The 25,336-nt window shown below is 25.8% G+C and overlaps 2 protein-coding genes across 5 annotated transcripts in view; one reads left to right on the top strand and one right to left on the bottom strand.

The window, feature by feature from the left end:
- Nucleotides 1-4,259, top strand: part of LOC107443588 (acyl carrier protein, mitochondrial) — a 9,744-nt gene extending 5,485 nt beyond the window's left edge. Inside the window, exons 3-5 of the mRNA XM_016057507.3 lie at nucleotides 698-785; nucleotides 3,494-3,585; nucleotides 4,176-4,259. Coding sequence (XP_015912993.2) covers nucleotides 698-785; nucleotides 3,494-3,585 — 180 coding nt within the window. The 3' untranslated portion in view covers nucleotides 4,176-4,259. The remainder of the gene's footprint in view (nucleotides 1-697; nucleotides 786-3,493; nucleotides 3,586-4,175) is intronic.
- A 1,090-nt stretch (nucleotides 4,260-5,349) lies between these two features.
- Nucleotides 5,350-25,262, bottom strand: LOC107443585 (Phosphatidylglycerophosphate synthase 1). 4 transcript variants are annotated; one of them, XM_016057501.4, is made up of 9 exons: nucleotides 25,058-25,262; nucleotides 21,833-22,058; nucleotides 20,000-20,077; nucleotides 17,323-17,597; nucleotides 13,944-14,125; nucleotides 11,552-11,871; nucleotides 10,027-10,252; nucleotides 8,028-8,110; nucleotides 5,350-5,562 (listed from the first exon to the last, which is right to left on the bottom strand). In XM_016057501.4, exons 1-9 carry the CDS (start codon nucleotides 25,069-25,071, stop codon nucleotides 5,443-5,445), a joined length of 1,524 nt encoding a protein of 507 aa, XP_015912987.2. In that variant the 5' UTR covers nucleotides 25,072-25,262; the 3' UTR covers nucleotides 5,350-5,442. The 4 variants fall into 4 exon arrangements, with proteins under 4 accessions (XP_015912987.2, XP_015912990.2, XP_015912988.2 ...); XM_016057504.4 differs by having other exon boundaries at nucleotides 25,048-25,248; XM_016057502.3 differs by lacking the exon at nucleotides 25,058-25,262 and adding an exon at nucleotides 24,885-25,013.
- Between the last annotated feature and the right edge of the window lie 74 nt (nucleotides 25,263-25,336).

Below are 25,336 nucleotides of genomic sequence, written 5' to 3'. Positions count from 1 at the left end.
CGAACTGATGGGTCATCCGCCGTACAGCCCTGATTTGGCACCCTATGACTTCTTCTTATTCCCACACATCAAAAATAAATTACGTGGACAACGATTTTCGACCCCCGAAGAAGCGGTTGATGCATTCAAAACGCATGTTTTGGAGTTACCTCAATCGGACTAGAAAAAGTGTTTTGAAAATTGGTTCAGACGCATGCAAAAGTGTATTGATCATCATGGAGAATATTTTGAAAAACAATAAAACCTATTTCGATCCTACATATTTGTTTTTTCATTATTAGGCCAGAAATATAAATAGCAATCCTCGTGAAGCTGAAGAATTACAGAAAGTGAAAGAAAAATTATATGATTGCAATTTTAACGCTAATAAAATATTTTATTTGAATTTTAAATGTTTTATTTTTTTAATATACAATTGAAAAATTTAAAATACACTCGTTCTAGCCTCTATAAATTTTTTTATGATATTGATCTCTGTAATCATTATTGTTATGTATATTCTCTCACTATAATCATATTTTATTTCTATAAATGAAGTTTACTCAAAAAATTTTAAGAATATTTTCACTCCACAAAAAAATCTTAGTTGTATCTTTGGATATGATATAAATAAATCTTTTACTAATAATGCTGGTTGATATGATAAAATGCATAATTTACCATAAAAATATTTTTTTTTCTGTTTCTTTTCTTACAGCTTACACTCAATTCACATTTTTATGATGATTTGGGACTGGACAGTCTTGATCATGTTGAAGTAATCATTGCAATTGAAGATGAATTTGGTAATCATGATAAATTTCTTTTTTTGCTTTTTAAATATTTAATGCTACATTATTCCTTTAACTTTAAAAATAAAATTTTGCATTTGGGTTGCAACAAGTGTATATGTACAATCCATGTAAAATAAATAAATAAAAAAACTAAACTATAAGAAATAGCCTGAAAGGTTTCATCATTTCAGAGAATGACATCCAAATTTCCTATGTTTTTTTCAAAATGCCTAATCATTTATTCTTCTTTTCTTTTCAAATTCTTTAGGTTTAAGTGCCAATTCTACTTACCTAAAAAATAACTTTCTCTTCTATCCATTTTCTTTAATTCTCCAAAGCTTTACTTTTACCATCTTCTCATCTAAATTCTTAGATTTTTCAAATTAAATCTGTTCGCTCAATCAATGTTTCTTGTAACTAGTTCTTACAACTCTATTGCTAACTCTTTTAACCTGCTTTTGTATACTCTTCTAAGGAAATCCTCAATGAAAATATAGCAGTTTTTTTTATACAGGAAATAACAAGTTTGTTTCTTGTCTTAAAATGTTTTAAACAACTCTAACATTTTTATCACCATGTCCTGTCTTCGATCTTAATATAGACTTTTCCACTAAAAATGTTAATTTCTATGATTTTTTTTTAATATTTGGTCATTTAGTTAAATATCATATTATAATAATAAAATTTAAAATTATGAGATTTATATTCTATTTATTATATGCTGTTGAAGGATTCCTGCAGTCCTTAAAAAACTCCTTAGTTTCGTCAATTAAGGACCATTCATAGTACTTAATTTTGGTTCTAGATTTTTAATAATATATTATTTTCATATACAAAGCTTTAGAGTTAGAATTTTTTTTTTTTTAAAGAGCTACATTGCACAATATTTGTTATTGAACTAATTAAGAAGGATGGGGATGTATGCCAAGGAAATGATGCAAAATCTGGCAATCTCTGCAACATATAATGTGCACTACAGAAATATTTAGATTATTTTGAATGTCAAAAGATTGAAGATCAATAAAAAACTAAAAGAAAATTATTACTTAAGTAAATTCATTTCCTCATATGTTCTTACGGATGAAAGGGAAAAGACATTTCACTTTTTCTTCTTATTAAATACCAATAATGTTAAGAAAAAAAGTAACAGAAAAATCTTTAGAGCTTGAATTGACAGTGGTAAATATTACTGAAAAACATTAAGAATTAGTGTGTATGATATTTCAGTATGTGAGTAGAAACCTACATTGCTTACGAAGCAAAAATTTATTTCTGCATGATTTCGGTAAAAACTTAGATATGCAATTCAGGAAAATGATTAATAAACTTTTAAGCCATTATGAAATTTTAAGAAGAAGAATTTTTTTATTATTTAAATTCCTAATTGTAATTAAGAAATAACCACGACTATACTATAATTACTATATCAGTTTTCCTTGAAACCTAGCAAAATCATGTAATTTTTTAAAAAGGTAAGTTTTTTTTCCCATTAAGTAATTGGGAAATATCTATATTTGTAGTATATATATCTGGGTATATGTATGTTAATAAATAAGTATTATTTTAATACAGACAGTCAAACATCTATTACTAGAATATCAAAATTTTCATAATTTGAAGTATTTTCAAAGTGTTAGTGCAATTACCAGCTTTAGCTTGGAATGTTTTTTCCATTTCTTGAGGTTTGTTGTGTGTATCTTTTAAATAAAAGATTTTTGTTTCCCAAACATCAATTTGAACCTAAAAGACGATTTTTTAGGGGAAAGAAAAACTTTTACTACCTGAGACAAGGGTTGAAAAAAGAACAATAATTTAGGAAAAGTAACTTATTTAATTTTCTCTTTAATTTCATTATTCTGGGGTTAAGTCATAATATTGTCTATTGTTACACTGTAAAATTCTGAATGTAAGAATGCAAAAGGAATTTTTTTATTTCATATAAATTTTTCTTAATGATGTTTTGAAGTTTTCTGATAAAAAAATAATACTGTGCAAAATATGAAAAAAATTAGAAATGAATGTTATGTTTTTTATAATCAAATTGTAATGATGTATGCATTTACTTCGAATGTTTAAAAAATCCAATTAGCAATTTTACAAGAGCTTTTGCCTTAAAAATAACATATCTTATTCAGTTTTTCGATTAGTCGAATTTTTAATAACTTGAAGTGTTTACGGCTTCTGGTGATGCTTTAAGTTATCAAAGTTACACTGTATTTAAAAAGGTCCTTATTTTTTTGTTCTACTAGATGAGTAGGAACTATGTGTTAAGAATATTTAATCTCATATTCATTTTGATTAGTCATTTATGAATAATAGACTTGAATAATTTTCATTTTGTTTCAATAATAAGAAGGTATGAGTGTAGTTCTGAATTTTAAGAGTGATTAAGATTCCTTAAAATGTTTTGAAATGGTTTCTCACAACTTTTGAAAACATTTTATTTTCTCCTTTTTATAATCAATATTATCCATTAATTATATTTCTGAAAACTGTTGTAACTATTTAAAATTTCAAATTAAATTAAGCTTTAAAAATCAGACAAAAAAAACTCTCTAAACTTCAAGGGTTTCTATATTATTTTGAAAAAAAAAAAGTATGTATAATTTTTTAAATAACTTCACATTATGAGCTACTACAATACATTTTAAAAATTCATTGAAAAATTTTATCATAATTGTTTTATGAAATAATAACTTATTTATCTTTTGGTAATCTAGATTTTGAAATACCAGAAGAACATTCTTATCGTTTCATGCGGCCAAAAGACTTTGTAAGATATGTTGCTGACCGATTTGATATTTATGAATAAGTAAGTATATCTTGTTATCAGATGTTGAACTCATATAATCTTGTTGTATATCGTACGTGAAACTCTTCTAAAAGAAATCTTAAAATAATTAGAAATGACAAAATTAAATTTGTGAAGTAAAAAATCTAAATTTTTCAAATAGAATTGGCTTGAAGCCTATCAATAAATTGCCTGCACAATTTTCTATCTCCATATAGCAGGGTGACTGTCTCCTGATAAATTACAGCAACGCCTAGTTTTATCCCCCTTACAATATATATAAATATCCACAAAAGATATGCTAATTGATTAATGCTGATAATAATTTATATCAAGCACAAAATTTTTTTTTGTTAAAGGTATTTATTTATTTATTTATTTTTTTTGGTATTTGGAAGGTATTTGGCCAGCGAACAAAACTATTGGTACACATGTACCAATAGTTTTGTTCGCTGTTAAACATCACCTTCCATTGAGCATCATAATCAGGTTTTAAATACATCATTTAATAATATTTATTTGTGGATAGTGCCTTAAATCCTCATCAATATTAATTTTGGTTAAGAAAATTAAGAAGTTTTGTATGCTAATAAAATGTTTTTCAATTTCAGATCAGAATCCGCATATACTCACTTTACAGAGAATCGTTATGTGTAGATTTTTGAAGATAGTAAATAAAGTTTCTTGTTTATTTATATTGTAACTTTTTTATAAATTGCTCTTTTTATTGTTTGAAAAAATACTAAAAACATTTATTTTCTTGAACATACAGGATTTCTCAAAAATATATCTGTAGTTTATTACCTTTTTTAGTAGTTCACAGATTAATTATAAATGTGTACATTTATGATTAATCTGTGAACTAGGTAATAAAAAAGGTTTGCTAACTTATCAATATCAGAAATTATGCAGACAAATGATCATCATTTTGTTATTTTTACATTATGTCGATTAGTTCATATATGTTAGACAATGCATGAGGCATATGCCAAACACTGAGAAGCATACAAAATAAAAGTTGAGCTCTTTCTGTGAGTCCCAGCCAACACTGCTTTTTATATTGAAACAACCTGCGATACCTATTTTTTACATTTCTCAAAAAAAAAAAAATATTAATATAAAATGATTTATATACTGCCCTAATGAAAAGTTTTAATTTCAAAGAAATGTATATTTTGGGTATACTTTTTAATTAATAATNAAAAAAAAAAAAATATTAATATAAAATGATTTATATACTGCCTTATTCATTACAGCTCTAATGAAAAGTTTTAATTTCAAAGAAATGTATATTTTGGGTATACTTTTTAATTAATAATATATTGAAACTCTAATAAACTAAGTCTCCAAACTAGTTTTCAAAACTTGCATCTTGGGTAAATTATCAATTATTGCAAATAATAGTCAGTAAATTTGATATCAAAGTTAAGTAAAAATTTAAATTCACAGTTGTCATTTGATTTTTGGTAATTAAATAAATAAAGAAAAAATAATGTCAAAGAGGTAACCTGACAAGTCCTGTTTCCTGTAAGAAATCGGTTGAAACATATCATTCTAATTGACATCATTAAATTAAAAGTACAAATATCAACATTATAAAAAAAAAGTGTATTGTAAAATAGTAAATTTCTTAGTGCAGCTATTTTTCTTAAAATCCACATTGTAGTTATTTGAATTTTTCAAGAAGTATTATTTTTGATAAATATAAAATACTGCAACAAAGTAATATATTTTTTTTCTATATTCATAAAACAATATCCCAAGAATATTAAAAATTGAAACAAATTTATATTGTTTTAAAATTTTAATGAACAATGAAATGTATAACAATAATTATAATTCTCCCAGCAATGTTTATAAATGTACGAAGAATAAATATCAAAAGAAATCTCTGATGAAAAATGTGACCAATTTCACCCAAAGTGACACTTTCCGATCAGGTCTATCAAATAGACTTTTATCAATTACTGTAGTTCTGTCATAAAGCCTTTGCTGTTCCTAAAAATAAAGTAATTATTAAAAAACTCAATATGAAGAAAAAATCTTTGTGATAAACGAATTAATTCATTTTGCCATTTGACAGTAGCATTGGTACATTTTAATTCCTATAAACTGGATCTTATTTTTTAAAAAAAAAAAAAAAAAAAAAAAATGTAAAGTCAAAATTGTAAGAAAAAAATTAATGTTCAAACAAAAAAATTTCATTTTGGAATTTTTTTTAAATTTAGTTTAATGTCAATTTCACTATGCATTGCAAACCAAATTTATTCCAGACCACGAAGAACTGATTTTATAATAGTTATGAAAAATTTTAAGCACCGGTTTTTATTCTAATTTTTATTAAAATTTGAGGTAATAACAAAAAATTTATGAAAAAACTATGTGTAAACACTGTAAAAAATTAAATTCCATTAAATGAAAGAATATTCTCACTAGCTAAACTTTAGATAATTGCAAAACTTTATTCTTACAAGTTTTCCAATTATTTCTCTTACTTATTTTGGAAGTTATTTTTTATTGCATACATAATGATAATAAAGTCTATATTTTTACTTAAAATAATAGATTTTTCTCTTCCTTTTCTTTAACAAATCTTTAAAAAAAATTAAATCATATACTAATAATAAAAAACTTTACAAAAGAAACAATTAAGAATAATTATAATAAACATAAGCAACAATACTGATTGGTAGTTGTATTGCATCTACAAGAAATAACATAACATTCGTGTCTATATTGTTTCTTATTGTCATTTAAAATTAACTTATTTAAGCAAGTAGAAATGGAACTGAGTGAAAACGACTTACAAAATATTTTGTTGGTCACTTGAAATAATAAATTCTATGTAGTCATACTACAAAGCAAGGTGCAGTATACATCCAATTACGCAAACAAGGTTAAGGTAAAATTAAGACACTTTTCAGAAATTCAGTGCCGACAGAAAGTTTTGATCTATATTTTTAAAAATAACAAAAAATTAGTTAAAAAATTTTATTGTAGAACAATTGTAAAAATTTTTCCCTGTAAACAAATTTAGCTTCTTTCATTATGATTTTTTAAGGAATTTTCTTTAAGCTTCAGAATTGGAAAATAACTAGAAACTGATAATTATGTTGATATACAAAAGCAAATAAGGCTGAGTATGGTAGTCCCTTCCATGTTCAAAGTCTATCCTTCAACCAAGCAAGAATGACCCAGCCTTTCATCTCTTCAGTACCAAGCACACTTGGGGACTAAACGTGTAGTAGAACTGACCATCCAACTACACCCGCACCTCTGAGCCCAAGGTCAAGAAAATTAGGATGGACACAACTTATGCTACATGGCTGATGCACCCCTGCATTTAGCTTAAAAATCACACAAGAAATCGACGGCTCTTTTTACAATTGGCTGAAAGAAGTAATAAATTTGAAAGCCACATATCAAAAAAAAACTAAAACAAAGGATCATTATAATCTTTCCATATATTTTAAATTCACTAATATTAACAATCTTCAAGTTAGAAAAATTAAAGAAATTTCATTTTCTTTAAATTGCAGAAAACCTTTAAAATAACACATAAAACTTGATGCAACATAATCTAATGAAATGATGACTAATGATTAACTTTTAAAAAAACTTAGTACTTTGAATAAAGTTCATTAGTATGGATTACTTTCTCCGGAATTTATACCTATTTTATCTTGTCTCCGAAGTGCTGATGATCTTGTCATGTATTGATATGAAGAAAATGAAGTCAACAAAAAGTTATTAATATTTCAAGCTCTGTCTGGCCTTTCAAATAATATTTCTGTTATGTTAAATATAATACAAATAGCTTAATATGCTAGTTTGTTTATTTATGAATTTGAACTCCCAAGTTCATGAGGTTTAGTTTATATAAATTCCCAAGTTTATAAATTAAGTATAATAAACTATTACTATTTCAATATATTTTGATTTTTATTATTTTTAACACGTATGCTAGTTTATTCAAGAGTTATGTAAAATCAAATACATTTTTTTTGTTAAAGAAAAAATAACAAAAAGTTTCAGCAATATTCAAAAAGTTTTTCTAAAAATATTTCGAAAAAATTATTGTAACTAAAAAAAAGCACTATAATTTTGGAAGAAATTTCAAACCTATAACACAACAAACATTTAAGCTTTGGGCATTTTTAAAGCCCTGATACAAAGAATATTTCTTTTTTATTTTGATGGTCTTATTGAGAGCTGATAATGGCAATATATTATTGGAACAGGAGAGTACAGATTTAAATGATTAATGAGATTAAAATTATTTATTTTGTAAGCAAAAATTTTTATTCATAGAGAAATCAAATAAATTCCAAAAATTGCATTGTATAATTTCAAAAACTAAAAAATAAAATAAAATTAAATTTTCAAACAACTTTTTATGAAAAATTAAATAAAGAGGAGAAAAGAATAGAAGTAATATAAATTATAATACTACTTATACTTACATTATGCAGTTGAAGTTGTAGATCTTTGCTTGAAGTTACAATTGCAACTTGTGCCTCAAGATCTTTGTACACTGATCTATAACCTAAAGAAAAAAAGTATATAATTTTATAACTTCAATACAAAAATGCATCAATTTTTTGAGTAATTAAATAACATATCAATCTATTTGTTACTTATACAGTAAGGATTAAATTTATAAGATTGCCAACTTCAGTTATTTAGAGTATTCAGTTAATAAACGAAACAATAATATTATGGTCAGGTTTTAAGCAGTTTGAAAAAAGTTACTTTTTCAGAATTTTTCTTAAGAGGCCCTTGCTCTCCTGGCCGAATCAACTATCTAAGGAGTGGAGACGAGAAGGGAAAGTTCTAAATGTGCTTTTAATCCCTTTTATTTAATTTTCACAGATAAACTGATGATCGATAGTTACACTATTTGGCAGTATACATGTAAAATACAACGTTGCAACCCAATCACAATATAAAATATAAAGCTTGAGGTATTTTCGATTATCTATTAATTTTTTTGACAAAGTTATGCCAATACAATTCTGAAATTTACAGTTTCTAATAAATAAATAAATAGCATACAGTTGCCTGATTTTAGATTTTTGATAAGCATTTTCAATTTCATGCAATTAACAATAAATGAATTTTTTAGCATCATCTAAATTGGTTTTCATCAGTTTAAACTGTAAAAAATTAAATATTAAAAAAATCTAAAAACTGAGAAGCATGTAGCCTTGAATCATTTACACAAAAACACAAATCTCATGATTTTATTGCTAAGTAAAATCATGATTAGATTAAGTTTTGAGAAAAAATTCTTAGACGTTCTAAAAATTATCAAGTGCTATTTCTCCTAATCTAATAAAGCGATCCCTTTATTTTCTACCTTTTTTTAAAGGAATCGCGCTGCCTAATAATACTATATCATCAAAAAATTTTTAAGTACAAAAAAATATGACGGAAACATAATTTAAAAATTTAAACTAAAGTCTAAGATGGCGAGAGTAGAAGAAAATGTAAAATAGAAATATTAGAGCTTAATACAAAAGAATAGAAATATTAGTATTAGAAAGGTCATCACTTCTACATAAATATTTAACACTTTAAAAAATAATTAATAATGAGGTGGTGGATTCAAAAATATACAGAAACAAAACTTGCATCATGGATAGTATCAAAACTCGCTCATTCTCACTTTACTAGTGGACATTCTGTGTATGTTACAGATAAAGAAAGAATAAAAGATTTAATTGGTTTAAGTGAGGATTACCAATCCTAGTTATCGGAGGAATATCAAAGAATTTCCAACAATTTCACCTTTAACCAGCTAAGACATGTCTAACCAATGTTAGTCAGTTATGTTGCAAGTGTTGATGAAGCAATATGTTACTACAAAGATTCTCATAATGTGAGCTGAGACACCCCGGGGTAACAGATACAAGGGGTACCACTAGGTGCCCAATACTCTCCAATACTAAGTCTAATATTGATCCTTTAATTATAACATGTTCTTATTTAAAAAAATATTAAATTCAAAACAAGTTTTATTAAAAAAAAGTTTTGATGAGCTCTGAGCCTTGCAACCCTTGTAAATTTGGCCTTAAATTGAAGATGAAAAGAAATAGAATTAAATATAAAACAGTACCTACAAATTTTGACAAAGGTGAATAGTAGACTCTCCCTAAGCATGCGTAAATTTTAATTTAGAATATTTTTTTTGCCCATCGCTGATGAAGTCTTTATTCAACCATGTTCCATTTAGTACATTAATTTTCAAAAGATATGAACCAAAGACGGCAGGAAGAATAATAAGTTATGTACTTACAAGAAGTAAAACAAGCTGTGTAGCTATTGTTTATAATTCAGTCAAATATAAAGTAGTTTTATAAGCTATTTTATAACAAGAGGGAAATTTTTTAAAATTAAGCATTGTTAATTTGCCTACTATATATATATATGTAACATTGAATTGCTAAATTTGATACTTACCAAAATTTGGCGATCCAATAAAGGTAACAGATGGCAAGGTTTCATCAGGCTTGTAGTACCACAGTCCTTTTACATGGAATGTCCAATCAGATCTTTCATATTCACGAAGTTCAATCCTGTTTTGCTGTCTGTAGTTTAAAACTTTGGAGAAGAAAGTTTTGGCTATATGAGTGTATGCCATCGGTATTGCACCTGAGACTCCTGATGCACCATAAAAACCATTAACCTGCATAAACAATAAATATCATTCTACATTAGGTAAGCATAAAACATGTGCTAATTCAATTATTTAATTTAAAATAAAATTTCCTACTGTTTACAAAAAGTTAATGTTTTAATGACAATTGTTAAAGGTAACACATTGAAATAATAATGATTAAATTAAACTAAATTTGATAATCCACATAATAAATATGTATTCTATAACAATCATGCTGATTTATATTGTAAAAGCAGATCATTCTCTTATAAATGTAGGGAATTATAGAAAGCAAATATTTTGAAGTAAAGAAGGGTAATATAATGATGAGCCACATTTTAGTTTTAAGAGTGTTTTTTTTTTGGGGGGGGGACATCAGTATTTCCATGTAAGCAAGAAGTTTTTGTGTATCACAGTGTAATGAAGAAAAAAAAATTCTGAAAACGGTTTATTCAAAAATATCAAAATCGTAAGTTTCTGAATTCATATGAACGCAACTTTCTGAAATTATATGTAAACTATGCTAATACATGTATGTAACATAAAAAGCTTCTATTAATCTCTTTATGTTATTTCTTTACTATAAAGCAATTCCTAATTAATTCTTCGAATCGAAACGCTTTCTCACACTTTTAAATTTACACCCTGTTCTTAAATCTATTTTTGGCTCAAGTATGCATAATTAAAAGAAAAGACATTTTTCCCTTTACTCTTTGTGGGAATCACACGACCTATTTAATAAACCAATAGTAATTTCTAAGATTTCCCTCTTTTCCCTAAATAGAGACATTTTCAGATTTTTTGCAAGATTTTCCCTATTAGAAAGACTGATTGTCGATAGAGTAAACGACACTTTTCGCTTGCCACTCAATAAAGAATGATCAAATAAAACTATTTTGCTTTCATTAAAATCCTGTGTCTGTTTTCCTGCTCGGTCCGACTGCCATCATTTTGCATGTATATATGTAAAGTTTTAAATTATCCTTAAAAACAGGCTAATTTAAACTATGCAAGTTTGTGAATTTTTTAAATTTTTATCTTGAAAACAATAAGGAAGTTTTTAATTGCATGGAGAGTGACATAACGACAACACAAATTTAATATTATTTATAAGAATAGTGAAACAATTTAAAAATACAATAGACAGCTGAAAGACAGTTATCTTCAAAGTAAAAAAAATCGAGACATAGATGGTGCGTAAAGTTGCCATTTGAATAGTTTCTTTTGTGGTCCTATGTGATTGTCTATTTTGCCACCCCTAAACACAACTTGCATCACATCATATATTCAAATAAAATACAATTTGTTTGAAATCAGACATCTTACCTTAGGAGAAGCGACTAGCAAACTGTACAAAGCCTTTGAAGATTTTAAAATAATACTCATGTAATGATTTGTCAGATTAAAATAGCCAGAAGCTAACTTGATGCATGAATTAGGTTCCGCTAGACGAAGAAATTTTTCTACAACCTGTTCATCTTGTCTAATATTGAAAGTGTGCATTTGAAGTAATGGGTATACTAGGGTATCACTCTTTTTTGAACCATGCTCCATACAGTTATTCAGGTGGATGGATCTGTTTTTAACTGGGCATATGAATTTCTGGAGATATTTATTGGCTTTTGTAACAAATTCTTTAAAACTACCTAGAAGCAAAAATTTAAAATATTATTTTAAGCCTACAAAGGTAAATAAAATCCAATACAAATAAAATTAAATGTTAACATTATTTTGAAATCATAATATTTAACTATATAGCAGATTAAATATGCACTATGATGTTAAAAAAAATAAGTTAACTTAGAATTTGTAATTTGAAAAGCAAAACTCTAAAGAATAACACTAAAAGAATTAATAACAATAAGAATAACTGTATATTAATTTTTCATTTGATAATTTATATATTCTAACTAGCAGATATTTCCAGATTAAAATTTGCTTATGATACCTGTTTGAAGCTAAAAAAATTGACATTAATAATTTATTTATTACTACTATTATGAAAAATAAGAAAATAAAAATTTTAGGAAAAAAAAATCATTTACTATATATATATATATATAAATATATATATATAACTTAAATTTCTTATACTAAGTTAAAAAATATAAATTCTACATTCATTTAAATTTCTAAATACATATGAAATTAAAATAGATGACCAGAATGAAATTATCTAAGCTACAGTCAACATGGGATACAATTTACAAAAAATGGTAAAATAGACCATTTCAATAAGGAGACAGAAGGTCTTGAAATAAAGCGACAAAAAAAAATCACAGAGTATTTTTACCTTAACATTGTACACTGAGTTAATAGCAAAAAAATTTCATCAATAAAATCTGTTTTTTTTTTAATTCTTAAAATTCCCTTTTTTACACTTAGAAATGAATATTATTTTTAAAAAATTTAACAAAATATAAGAATTCATCATAATGAAAAAGTTTCCTCGCTAACACTACGTAATAATTTTGAAACATTTTAAATTAAAATTATAATAAAAATCCATTTACATTAAAAAAAACTTTTATATTAAAGGTAGTTCATTATAATTTAAAGACTTGAAACAGTTAACAAACTTTTTTAGATCTAAAATAAGATTTTAATTATTATTAAAATATATTAAGAATTATACTCTAAAAAAATTGCAAATGAGATTAAATATTTGAAATTGTGTTCACATTTTTTTCATGCAATCTTTTCAAATTTCTTAGAAGAAAAATTTAGAGAATTTAGACATATATATTAAAGCACATATGATAGAATTGTAAAATTACGTAATTTTCACAAATAATTTAAACTTACTATTTTAAATAAAAGGTTTAGTTAGTTAGGATAAGTATACTGATTATGTTATATTACACTTTAAAGATATTGGTATGTTTTTTGATTTAAGATGTAGAGATCTGTACAAAAATGTCACCAGAAATAACTTTAATACAACCCCCCCCCTTCCAAAAAAAAAAAGGCTTGATATTCAGTATGGTGCACTTCCACAATTAGCAATAACTATTACTTTTTTATGACTATATTTATGTATAAGTTACAATGTTCAGAATTTTTTTTTTTGCTGAGATAATTTTACTTAAACAGGTTTTTGCAGAATATTATTATTTCATGTTTGCATACATACTTAGAAATCTGAATAAAGTTCATAAAAAGAGTCAATTGGATGGGCAAGATTTTAATACAACCAATTAAGAAGAAATATTTATTTAAAGAAGATTTTTCCAGCATGTTAAAATTTTATGTTTGGAAATAGAATTCCTAGACTAAGTAAGGTAGATCAGGAGAATAGATTAAATAGGAAAGGTTTTAATACTAAAATTTAGATGAAATATTCACTTGAAGAAGATTTTTCCATTGTGCTACTTCATGTTTGAGAACATATTTCATAAACTGAATAAGGTAAATTAGTGAAATAGACAGCAATTGAACTTCTTTGCAAAATAAACAATGAATATTCAAAGGGGTTGATGTGATAAAAAAAATATAGCATCCCAACCCCATATATTGCCCCATATATGTGTGGAAAAAAACTCACCTACTAATTACATAAATTAAAGTCATAAAGAGATGTAATATGTAATCAATGTTTCAATAAATATTGTAAAAATACAAGTATGACTTTCAAAATTTCTCACATAAAAATATTTTACTCTTTTGAAGAAAAAAAGAAATCTTAATATCTTAAAGAAATCTTAAAAAAGAAAGATACCTTCTGATGGGTGTATATTCCAGTCAGAATGCAAAATAACAGAATTGTCAGGTTTTAATAGGAAGGACATTGATGATATAGTTGACACTAAATCATCAAAATAGTCACACAGCTCTTTACAGTCATTAAAGACAACATATCTGTCTTGACGATTACTAAAGTATTGATCACTCAAGTTAGCCCTAAAATAATTTAAAAAAATTACATACATCACAGATATCTAAAAAATAATACTAAATAAAAATGTCAGTATTTTATTCTTATCAAATGTCTAGCTTCAAAATTAAGTAAATCACTTTTGACAATGTTTTAAGCAAATAAATAAATAATGAATGCCTAAAAACCCAAATTGATCATTAAAATGATAATGTAACTTACATAGAATTTGATTCCAGAAAAACATTTTTTACTGAGATGTGAAAATAAACATTATACTATAATTTTCAATTTTTTTTTTAAATTTGTATTTTCTTTCAAAAAATTAAATAAATAGTTTTCAAATGAGATTGAAGAATAAATAACATTAATTGTTTAGCAATGAATAAAATCCATTATGATAAGTCTTAAAATTGACCGCATTAGATGCTTATCTTTGAGGTCAACTCATAAAAGGGGTGAAAAATTCAGTTTTATATTGTTTCTTACATCCTCAATTTTCTTAACTATAGTAGTTAGAAAATAATTCCTAATTGACAAAAAGAAGACTGCAATAACTTTATTTTTAGGAAGAAAAAGAGAAAACTCCCAAAATGTTCAGCTAAAATTTGGCCTAACAAAGTGATTAATAAAAGTAAAGCGTAGGGGAAGTCCTGGTTTATTTGTATTTTTACCAATTCACATAAATAATGAAAGGCCAGAAATAATCTAACTCTAAATATTTATTGAAAAGGACAAAACACACATAAAATAAAACAAGAATAAAAAAATACAAGAATTTGGAAGAGGGGGTTTTGGGCTCGAATTAAATGTCCGTACTTTACGGCGGTTCCCAGCAGACTGTCTAAGTTCACCGCCAGAGGTGTTGTAGTGGGGGAAAGAGGAGAGTTTGCCACAATAGTTCAAATGCAATATCATCCTTCTGTTTATGGCTGGTACAACAGGTATCCTTTCCTCGATATCCTTTTTATTACCAAAGTACAATTTTTTTTTAAAGATACAGTGATCTCTCATTTATGAGCGGAGGTCAAAGGAAAAACGTTTATAAGTGAGACACACACAAAAGTGAAAAGTTAAAATAAAGAGTTAAAAAATAGAATAATAATACATTTTACTACATTTTATTTCTAATTAACACAATGTATACTCGACTGAACATTTAAGTACGAGGAGGTTTAAGATTTAATGAACTTAATAAATAAATAAGTATTTGAAAGAAAAAATAGAAGAAAAATACTTAAAAACTTAATTGTTGTTTTATTCCAATTATTAATTTATCACAAAACAATTTACAATCGAAGTTTTTTTTTTTCTAGAGTTCTCAAAAAGAGTCTTTTTGAGTCAAATCAGTTGAATCTATGCTCATTGTTTATCTCTTGTTAAGTTATGGGATGACATCATAAAAGTTCGATGTAGGGAGTTCATTGAGAGTGGTGACAAACCATGTTCGTGAGACAATGTTTTTATCTTGGGAGAAGCCAGTTACAACTCAACTCTTCACCTACTTGTAAAATAATTTATGCAAGATGCTCAGTAACTTGTAATTGGTTGATGACGCCAAATCTCAATGTTTAAAAAGCTGAGACTTCACTAGAATGCTCTCTCTTCCACTGTTTGTTAAAGCTACTATGTAAGGTTCCTTAAGAAGAGGAGTCCATGCTCCGGCATGGAACTCGGTTATATGTAGTTATGATTATGTTAAATTTTTCTTTCATCTAATCATTTGCACTTCACTCATGTGTCACAATTGTCAAATAAATATATATTTCTGAAAGAGCTTTGTTTTCCTGAGTTCACTCACTAAGTAAATTCACTCCGATATCTATTTATTTATTGATGTTGTCAGGTAAAGGAGGCCTATACTAGTCCACCAGAAACGTGTATAAGAAAGGGACTGCATAAGTGAGAGATCATTGTAGATATTTTTACCAAATTTTAACAAATTTCATTAACTAATCAAATAATATGTGCTTGCATGCTTGCAAAAAATCCTATTTGAAAAATTAAAGCAATTTTTTTTCCAACACACAATTGTTATATTTTCCTATTATAAATAATCTAATATAGCGTTACAAATTGCATCTTAAATTTTCTTTTATTTTAGCAATAATTTTTTAAAGGCTAAATATCATTCTAGCAATTTTGTAAACTCAAATGAAAAACATCCTGATTTGCAATCTGGTTATTTATGTTGCATAATCTATAAAGTTAACACTTTTTTTAAATAATTTCAGGGAAAACATTTCTATTTTATTTAACTATAAATCCATTTATAAAAATTTTATTCTAATAATACTTGATATCTTTTTTATTGCCCAAGCACTATTTTTGAAAGATAGATTTTTTTACTAAATTCTAAAACATTTCATTAATTAATCAATAACAGAACTAAGTCTAAAGTTGACTTTAGAATTAATTAATAGAATTGGATATAAATTATTACAGAAGATTAATATGACAATTTTAAAACATCTCCCAAAAGCACAATTTTTTTAATCTTAAATACTTAAAGTTAACTTAAATTTGTGTTACCCTGTAAATATTTGCTTGACTCATAGGTTACAAATTATAAATGAGGAATTAACATTTTATATTTTCTTAAATTTCTGACAAACAAACTACTTTAGCTTGAAGGAAATAGTCCTAAATTGTTATTAAAATATAGATCATAATCATATTTAACATAACAACCCAGAATAAGACAAGATTTCTGTTCAAGATCTTTCAGGACAGCCTGTTTCTAGACTTGGTCAATTCCTCACAATATTCACTCAAAAATCTGATTCAAGCGTTAATGTCTGCAATCTTTGAACATGTTAAAGAGTTAAGGTCATATCTAGATTTTATATGAACGGTAAATGCTTAGTTATGAAGAATAAAAAAAAAGCATATGTTTTACCTATTCGTATAACCCACTGACATGCAATTTTTTAAAATTTTTTATTATTTTCAATACAGTTTAATACAGTCTTCTTCATATATACACACTTGATGGGGAAAAACAACAACATTTTTTTGCATAAAAGCATCTTCAATAAATTCCCTAACTCAGATTTTTTATAATTTAATGTATGAAAAGAAGTAAGCAATAAAAATCCTGATTCTAAAATAAATAAGTAATGAAACTTTTGATACAGAAATATTCATAATTAATAAAAAATACAATAAAAATTTTAAAATAAACAAAATAATTGCGCTAAAAGAAATTATAAGAAAAACTTACCCACTTAATATAAGGGTATCATCAAATAAATAAACCTTTAAATGAGACAGTCCAATAGTTTCATTCCATCTATCAGGCAAAATCCACTTTATAAGGCCTCTTAGTTTAGGAGTGTGATACAAGGAAACGTTGAATTGTGATGGGTAATGATTTAATAAAGGCAAGAGAAGAGTTCTTGAATTTTCTTTCCCTCTGGACCCCCTCGTATAATCTAGAAGAATTTTCACTTGCAGACCTCCATTTGAGTTCTGTAGTCCTTCATTTATGGATGAAATCTGAAAATGAATTTAAAATATAAGAAATGCAAAATTTATCTTTTGTTATTATGAGATTTGTTTTTTTTTGTTTTTTTTTCATTTTGAAATTCTTTTTTTCTATTTCAAACATTTTTCATGACTTTTGAATAATATTTTTCATTTTAAGAGCTTTTTGCTTGTGAACTAATTTTTTCTCTATAAATTAGAGTATATTTTGCATTAAATCTCGTTAATTTAAGTTACAAGAGTTGATGTTGAACGAAGATTTTCATAATATGAGAATATGCTTTTGAACCTTAGTCAGTCTTTCTAATTTAATAATATCAAAAAACATTTGATAATAAAATGCAATTTTAATGTTCATAATAACTGTAACTTAAAATTAATAAATCGTTTATCAGGTATTTATTAACATTTTATTTTATTCATAAATTACTCGTTTACTTAAATATTTACCTTATTTTCTACTAAATTTATAAATACAAGTAGCAATTAAAAAATATTTAAAAAAAATTGACATAAAGCAGGTTTTTTAAAAATTTTAAGAGCATTATTTTTTATCTTAAGGTAGAGTTTTCCCTGGAAATTAAAAAAGGGGCAGGGGACTCCCTCACAGAAAAGAACACTTTGAGTTTTGAAAGGGCACTCACTTAACACCGTAAAAATTTATCAAAGTATGTAATATTACACAATATCTTAATTTGATCTTCAGCAAATTTTAAATTAATTTTATACTATTTCATGTGAGTATTTCAATAAGTAATTCTCACTCATTATCATAATTAGAGAAAAGTTTGAAGTTATAAAAAATAATTTAAGGTATGCTAAAAGGCAACCAGTGTGCATAAATTTTTTTTTAAAAAAAAAGCAAACTAAAAAAAAAAAGAATAATTAATAAACAACTTAAAACCTTTTTTCTACAAATTAAACTAAAAATTATAAGAAAATAAGCATTTTTTTTAAAAAAGAAAAAAGTATTTATTTAAAAAGAAATTTTAAAATCACTTAAAAAATTCATTAATATACTCAACTCCCTCCCACCCCCAAATTTTAGAAACTTATAAAAATTTAACCAGCTGAGAATAATCCTAACAACTAAAATATTTATAATAGTAATCAGAATAAAATCTATAAACACAGATAATTTTACTATTATTTAAACAGTAAGTTAAGTTTTTTTTAAGTGAAATATGAATAAAAAGGGATTTTTAAGGGATGGCAGCTTATTCTTATAAAAAGGACAAAGAGGGTGCATCGAAGAGCAGGCAGGGGAAGGGGGGCTTTTAAAAATGCTTATGGAGAACACTGCTTAAGGTTATTTGCGATGGTTTTTAAAGGCTTTTTATTTATTTTTTACCTTTTTTATTAAGACTTGTTAGGTCATTTACATCATAGCCCTAATGACAAGGTTGGCAAGTTTCTGCCGAGGTGGTTAAAACCACTGGTAGAAACCGGTTAAAACTGGCATGGCAAAAACGCTTTTCTGCCACATTTGTGGCAGAAATTCAGAAAATGACATAAAAGTAAGTACTGAGATTGACATACAATGGATAATTCATAGAAAAAACAATTAAATGTTAAACAAAGTACAATTTATTTACAAAATCATCACCATTCAAAATAAAATATTGCATTGTTTGCAATCTGCAGTAATATATAACAGAAGACAAGTTTTGATGCAGTTTCTAAACCTAAACAATTTCTCAATTTGCTATGCACGAACGAGAAATTTGAGAAGATTTTCTCAAATCCAGCAGAACAAGCTGGCACTGCCATTCACAAAAGATTCAAACTGTTACTGTTATGATAATTGGATTGTTGTCATGCAAATTATGTCTTGGAAAAGAAAAAAACTATTTGAAAATAGCTCTATTCAGTTATGTTAAGAGTTAAATGATAATTACTGAATTTCAGAATTTAATATAATAAACTAAAATCTAGTAATTATATTTATTATTACATTACTTTATTCTTCATTTTATATAAATATTTGATATACTGCACTCTTTATATTTAACATAAACAAAATAATATATATTTACAAACAATGAATTAAAAAGTTTGTTAATGTTACATGGAGTTAAATTTTTCAGTTTACTTAAACAAAATGTCATTAAGCAATTACTAGAACTAATATAGAAGTTCTTTTTAGTTTCTGCCAGTTTTTACCGCTTATAACCAGTTTCTGCCACTGGCATGGCAAAAACCGGTTTCTGCCGGCAAAAAGCCAACCCTGCAATGATAACATAAAATAACATATTAATTTTAAAAGAAAGTACTCTTAAGTACTTAAATAAAATAACAGATAAATTTTAAAAAGTTCAGCTATTTTAAGAAATCTCAAACATTTAAATAAACAAAAATAATCTGTTTTTATGCATAGTATCTCTTTTTATAATTAATAATAAAAATAGCTTTACCAATTCCTTTTCTAAAGCACCATTTCCAATATATAATGAGGCTAGTGTAATTCTTTTAGTAGCAGTTCTAGATAAATCCTACAAATAAAAAGTAAAATTATTTTTTGAAATCATATAATTATTATGAAACACTTATGAAAAAAAATAACTAAGAAAATTGTTACTCGTCTTTTTTTAATATTTTTGAATAGTTTGCCCATCAAAATATTTTTTAAAATTAATTTCAATAAACAGTTATGCTTAAAAATATATATCCTCACAAGAGAATTATACCTCCATAATGGTGTAATGCTAATAAATAAAGGGGAAAATGCTCAATTTGGCATTCAGCAACTTTAATTACTTTTAAAAACAAACAATTACTACTTACTTTACTTAGTGGTATCATTTTAAATGTATAGAACTAATATATTATAAATTTGCAACCTAAACAGAAAGAGAATCTAAGTATGCAGAATTTTAGACTTTCGGTGAATTTTTCTAAAAACAAATAATCAGTATTATAACAATATAATCAGTATTTTCAGAGAGGTACATCTCATACATCTTTTCCTTTATGGATTTTTCTGATAATCTGGAAGCCAATAATTTGTAATTATCCAAATCTGTTACTGTTCATTTAAAAAAATGTAAGTAATTTTCAGTCAAGCATACAACATTAAACTACTTTTTTGCATAATTTTATTACTTTCATTTTCTTGATAAAAAATCTAAAGTGATTATGTGTTAATTATGTACCGAAAATATCAAGAAAACAAAAATCCAAAATTTAATCTACATTCAAAGATAAAGAAGATTGGAGGCTCCAAATCACTTGAATATTAAAATAATTTAAACTTGATGTAAGGAATATTTTACACAGAATATCTTGTAAGCTTTGAACTGTTATAATACATATTACCGTACATATTGTAACATTAAGAAACAGTAGAATTTAATATTTAAAAGATTTCCTTTTTACATATTTTCCTATTCAGAGTGAGGCCTTACTTAATATGTATTACTAATGGTCCCATTAGATTTTCATTAAATTTATTAAAATAGATATGAATTTTTTTTTTTTTTGATTTTGCTCAACTAATAACAAAATTTTTCATTATTTAACTTTCCATGTATTTATTTAACATTTTAATCTATTGCTTAATTTTTTTTTTACCAACGCTATATAAAGCGCAGGGTCCTTAACAAATTGAGTTTTTTTAGACTCCAAAGTTAAACAAGAATCTTCAGCTATTATTCACATGGACTACATTAAATATTTTTCTTAAGATTTTTTGTCCAAAAATCAATAATATCTTTTTGTTTAACTGGGTTATTGCCTAGTAATTACCCCTACAGAGGAGAATCGGTAAAATTAGTGTTTTATAAATGCTAATTTTATTTAAAAGCATGAGACTATCCACAAAAACACTCTTGCCTCACCCTTACAACAAATATATTTTCATTACATGGAAAAAATAGTAGAAAAAATTTACCTAATAAGTATCTCTTATCTAGCGAATATCAAAGAGAAAAACCTGATTGTTACATGGGAAAGCAACCAGGTTTAATCCAGAATTCAATTCCCATTCATGAAGTTTCAGCAAACATGAAAAAGTTTCCATTAAACTTAATCATGTAAAATTGCATCATTTTCATTAAATATTGTCTAGGTAAAATTACAATTTATTATAAATACCATTAATTACAAAACCAATTTTTTTTTCTGAAAATTTAAATAAAACTTTCAATTTTATAAACGAAATGTATAATCCAGGCACAAAAAATTAACTAAATAAATAAATAAAATAAACATTTTGTTACATAAAGAAATTTGCACTTAAGAATAAATACTTTTAATTTTTCAAAGAAGTCAGAAGGTTCTTGAAGGATTTGAATATTTCTACTTGAAACACTGAATTCTGGTGAATAATCAGATAACCAAGCTAAATGATGACTGCATTCTTTCATGGTTTTTTTCTCATACAAATTAGGAGCTATAGAAATAGGAATCTGGATGGCATAAGCAGTCAAGCCACTAAATATCCCCCACAGTTTTTCAGGGTGAAGTAAGAGAGAGCTATGAAATACATACAAAATTAATACAAGTTAAAAATGAATATATACAAGTACACAATTAGATTAGAAAAAATAATTTACAATCACATGAAAGAATACATCTCATTCTTTCATGTGATTGTAACTCTAATGGTTTCACACTCAAATTAAACATAAACATTTAGCTTCATAAGATAAACATTAAATGACATGGGAAATATTATACTTTGTCTATAGAAAGAACTTCCCTCATCGCAAAGTCTAAATCCATCTGCTGCTATGGAAACAAAATATAGCACATTTCAAAGAGGGGAACTACTCTCTTCCATGATTCCTTTTTTTGCTTGTTTTTATGCAAACCTGAGTCCAAACCTGTCTTAAATACTGACTTAACATCTCTGCTTGAAATAGTTAAACCATGTAACTATAGTCACTGCCACTGTTCCAGACGAATAATGAGAGGAGTAAACCGACTATAGATATTCCTTACCAGAGGTCTGTCCAGACATTTTGTGAAAGGTCCTGTTTTTGTAAAATTGTGAAAAAATTACTCGTAATTTGTGAATATAAAATAAATGTTAAGTCACATTCTTTCAACCAGGGTCCTTATTTTGTTAAAGTAGGATCCTGTAATTGCAAACAATTTTTTCAAGGAGTTTTTACATTGATAGATAGAATTGTAAATAGATAGGGAAGATTATGCGCAACACTGAAAATTTATAATAAAAAAATTTAATTTTCAAAAATAAACAGCAATTGCTGCGACTAAATTAGAGATGCAACACACAAATATTTGGTATTTAGCTTATACTGCTGAACGCAGAATATTCATTTCGGACGAAAAAAGGAAGAAGCGTCTGCCGAAGACAAAACTTAGTTTGTTTACATCTGTCTTTCTCCCACACCCCGGGGAGCGTTTATTCGATTAACAAAACAATAATGAAGATAAACAAATTTTTGAAGGGTCCGATTAAAAGATAAATTATTTTGTGAAGGGTCCGTTTTCAAGTTAAAATATTTTGTGAAGGGTCTGTTTTTAAGAAAAGATATTTTGTGAAGGGTCCGTTTACAGATCCAAATTTCATTGTTAACAGACACCTGCTTACATAAAATTAATAATAAGAAAAATTAAAATTCATGTTAAAAAACAGTTTAAAAAACTACAATTTATTACGACCTACGGGGCAGGTACTCCTTGACGACGTCAGCTTGGTTGTCATTATTATATTTTTCATTGTTATCTTCCTTGCTTACAATTTACATAACATTATTTATTTTCTATTTAGCTATTTACATAAAAGTTTAAAGATTATTTTGATTTGGTTATTTTTATTGATTTTAGAGACGATTTCTTGAATTTTTAAAAAAAAAACATAAAAAAAATAATTTTTAAAATATTACGTGCAAATTTTTAAACAGTAATTATACTACAGTGGCCAAAAATACACCTACTGTGTATAAGATAATAGCAGTGAAAATGCTAGTTCACCTCATGGTTAGTGCATTTTTAAAAAGAGTCACTAAGAGTACTTAAGCAGACACTCCAAGGAAAGCAAATAAAAAATAATTTGGATAAATTAAAAAAATTAAAGAGATAAGGAAAAAAAAGTGGCCTAATCTTCAACTTATGACATTTAATTGAAAAATATTAAATATTAATTTATAACAATTCAATAATTAAACGCACTTAATGACACACACAGAAAAATTTCAAAATTATAATGTAATAAGTTATTAATGTTGTTTTGATAACATATCTAATTTTGAGTCAAAGCACTTTCCACCCTGCCCAATTTAAAAACCTAAATTGCAAGTCATCATACATCAAATATATAATTTTATTATTAATTAATATTAAGGAAACTTATTATAATATGTATTATAGCTGGCAATAAACAGAAACCAACAAAACGGAAAATAATAACATGAATCTTTGTACCAATGATGTTGTCTTATGCAACTTTTTAATGCCAACAAGCCTACTTTAATCAAATTTTTGTACTTAAATCCTGTATTAACAGTAAACTGACAGATGATAATGTTAAAAATGAAGATAGTTTATTAGATTTGACAACAGTCGACATATTTAAAGAATCACTAACATTAAAACTATTTAGCATTATCAATTACAAAAAACATAAAATTAATTCATATCATTTTTAAAAGCAATTTTCTATTAATTGCATTTAAACTTAAAATNCAGTCAACATATTTAAAGAATCACTAACATTAAAACTATTTAGCATTATCAATTACAAAAAAACATAAAATTAATTCATATCATTTTTAAAAGCAATTTTCTATTAATTGCATTTAAACTTAAAATACAACAATATAATAAATATGATTGAATTATAAATTCAATTCAACATAAAATAAGAATTTTAAAAAATTATAACACTTATAGAAATAGAATGTACTACTTTAATGAAATTAGTAAAATAAGATAATGAAAAAAATCCTGCATCAATCAGAATGGAGCATTAGAAATCAAAAATTCGCCATTTAAGAATATAAAATAGACGTATTTATATGAAAGCAAAACATTAAAAAAACAAGAACTATGAAGATTTATTGCTAAATAAAGTACAATATTGAACAAATGGTTTAAAAATAAAATTTTTTTAATTAATAATGTTATAAAAATGTTAGTTAAATAAAAATATGTCTTACTAAACACTAAAATTTACCACTCATAATTACCACGTTTACAAAAAATGTTTGACAGAAAAGTTTTAATTGCTGATTCAAGAATTTTAAAATTTTCTGCTATGTTTTACAAAAATGAACAAGCCAATGAAAGAAAGAAATATGAGCTATTTGTTTACGATGCAGGTAAATAGCTTACGAAATAGTCTTTTACTCTGCAGAAATTCGAAAAGAGCTCAAATAGAATCTCAAGTTTACATTTGTGTTGGGAGAAAGATCGTAAAATCTATTTATATCACACTAAGAAGAAAACAAAACTATTGGATAAAAAGGAAAAGAAAAAAAATAACCAAGATAACTACATATTCCTACGTTTTTGCCATCATAATAAATTATTTGTCAGCTACAGGTTGTAAACATCAATTATTCATTGTTTACTTTGATTAGTTTCACTAATTATCGTTTAATTAATTTGTAATTTTGTACAAAAGTTACATAATCCCACTTTGTCACCGGTAGTTCTAAAATTTCATCCAAGGTTTGTTTACTAATAAAACAAATAGCGTTTGTGTTGCCAGCCCTAAAGTTCTAAAGTAGAGAAAATGAAATGAAATTTAAGATATATTTGGCAACGTAAACTGATATAGTCAC

This window comes from Parasteatoda tepidariorum, chromosome 10 (assembly GCF_043381705.1).
Source record: "Parasteatoda tepidariorum isolate YZ-2023 chromosome 10, CAS_Ptep_4.0, whole genome shotgun sequence".
Taxonomy (NCBI): Eukaryota; Metazoa; Arthropoda; class Arachnida; order Araneae; family Theridiidae; genus Parasteatoda; species Parasteatoda tepidariorum.
The sequence above is the reverse complement of the archived record's forward strand: the minus strand, read 5'-3'. Positions and strand labels throughout refer to the sequence as shown.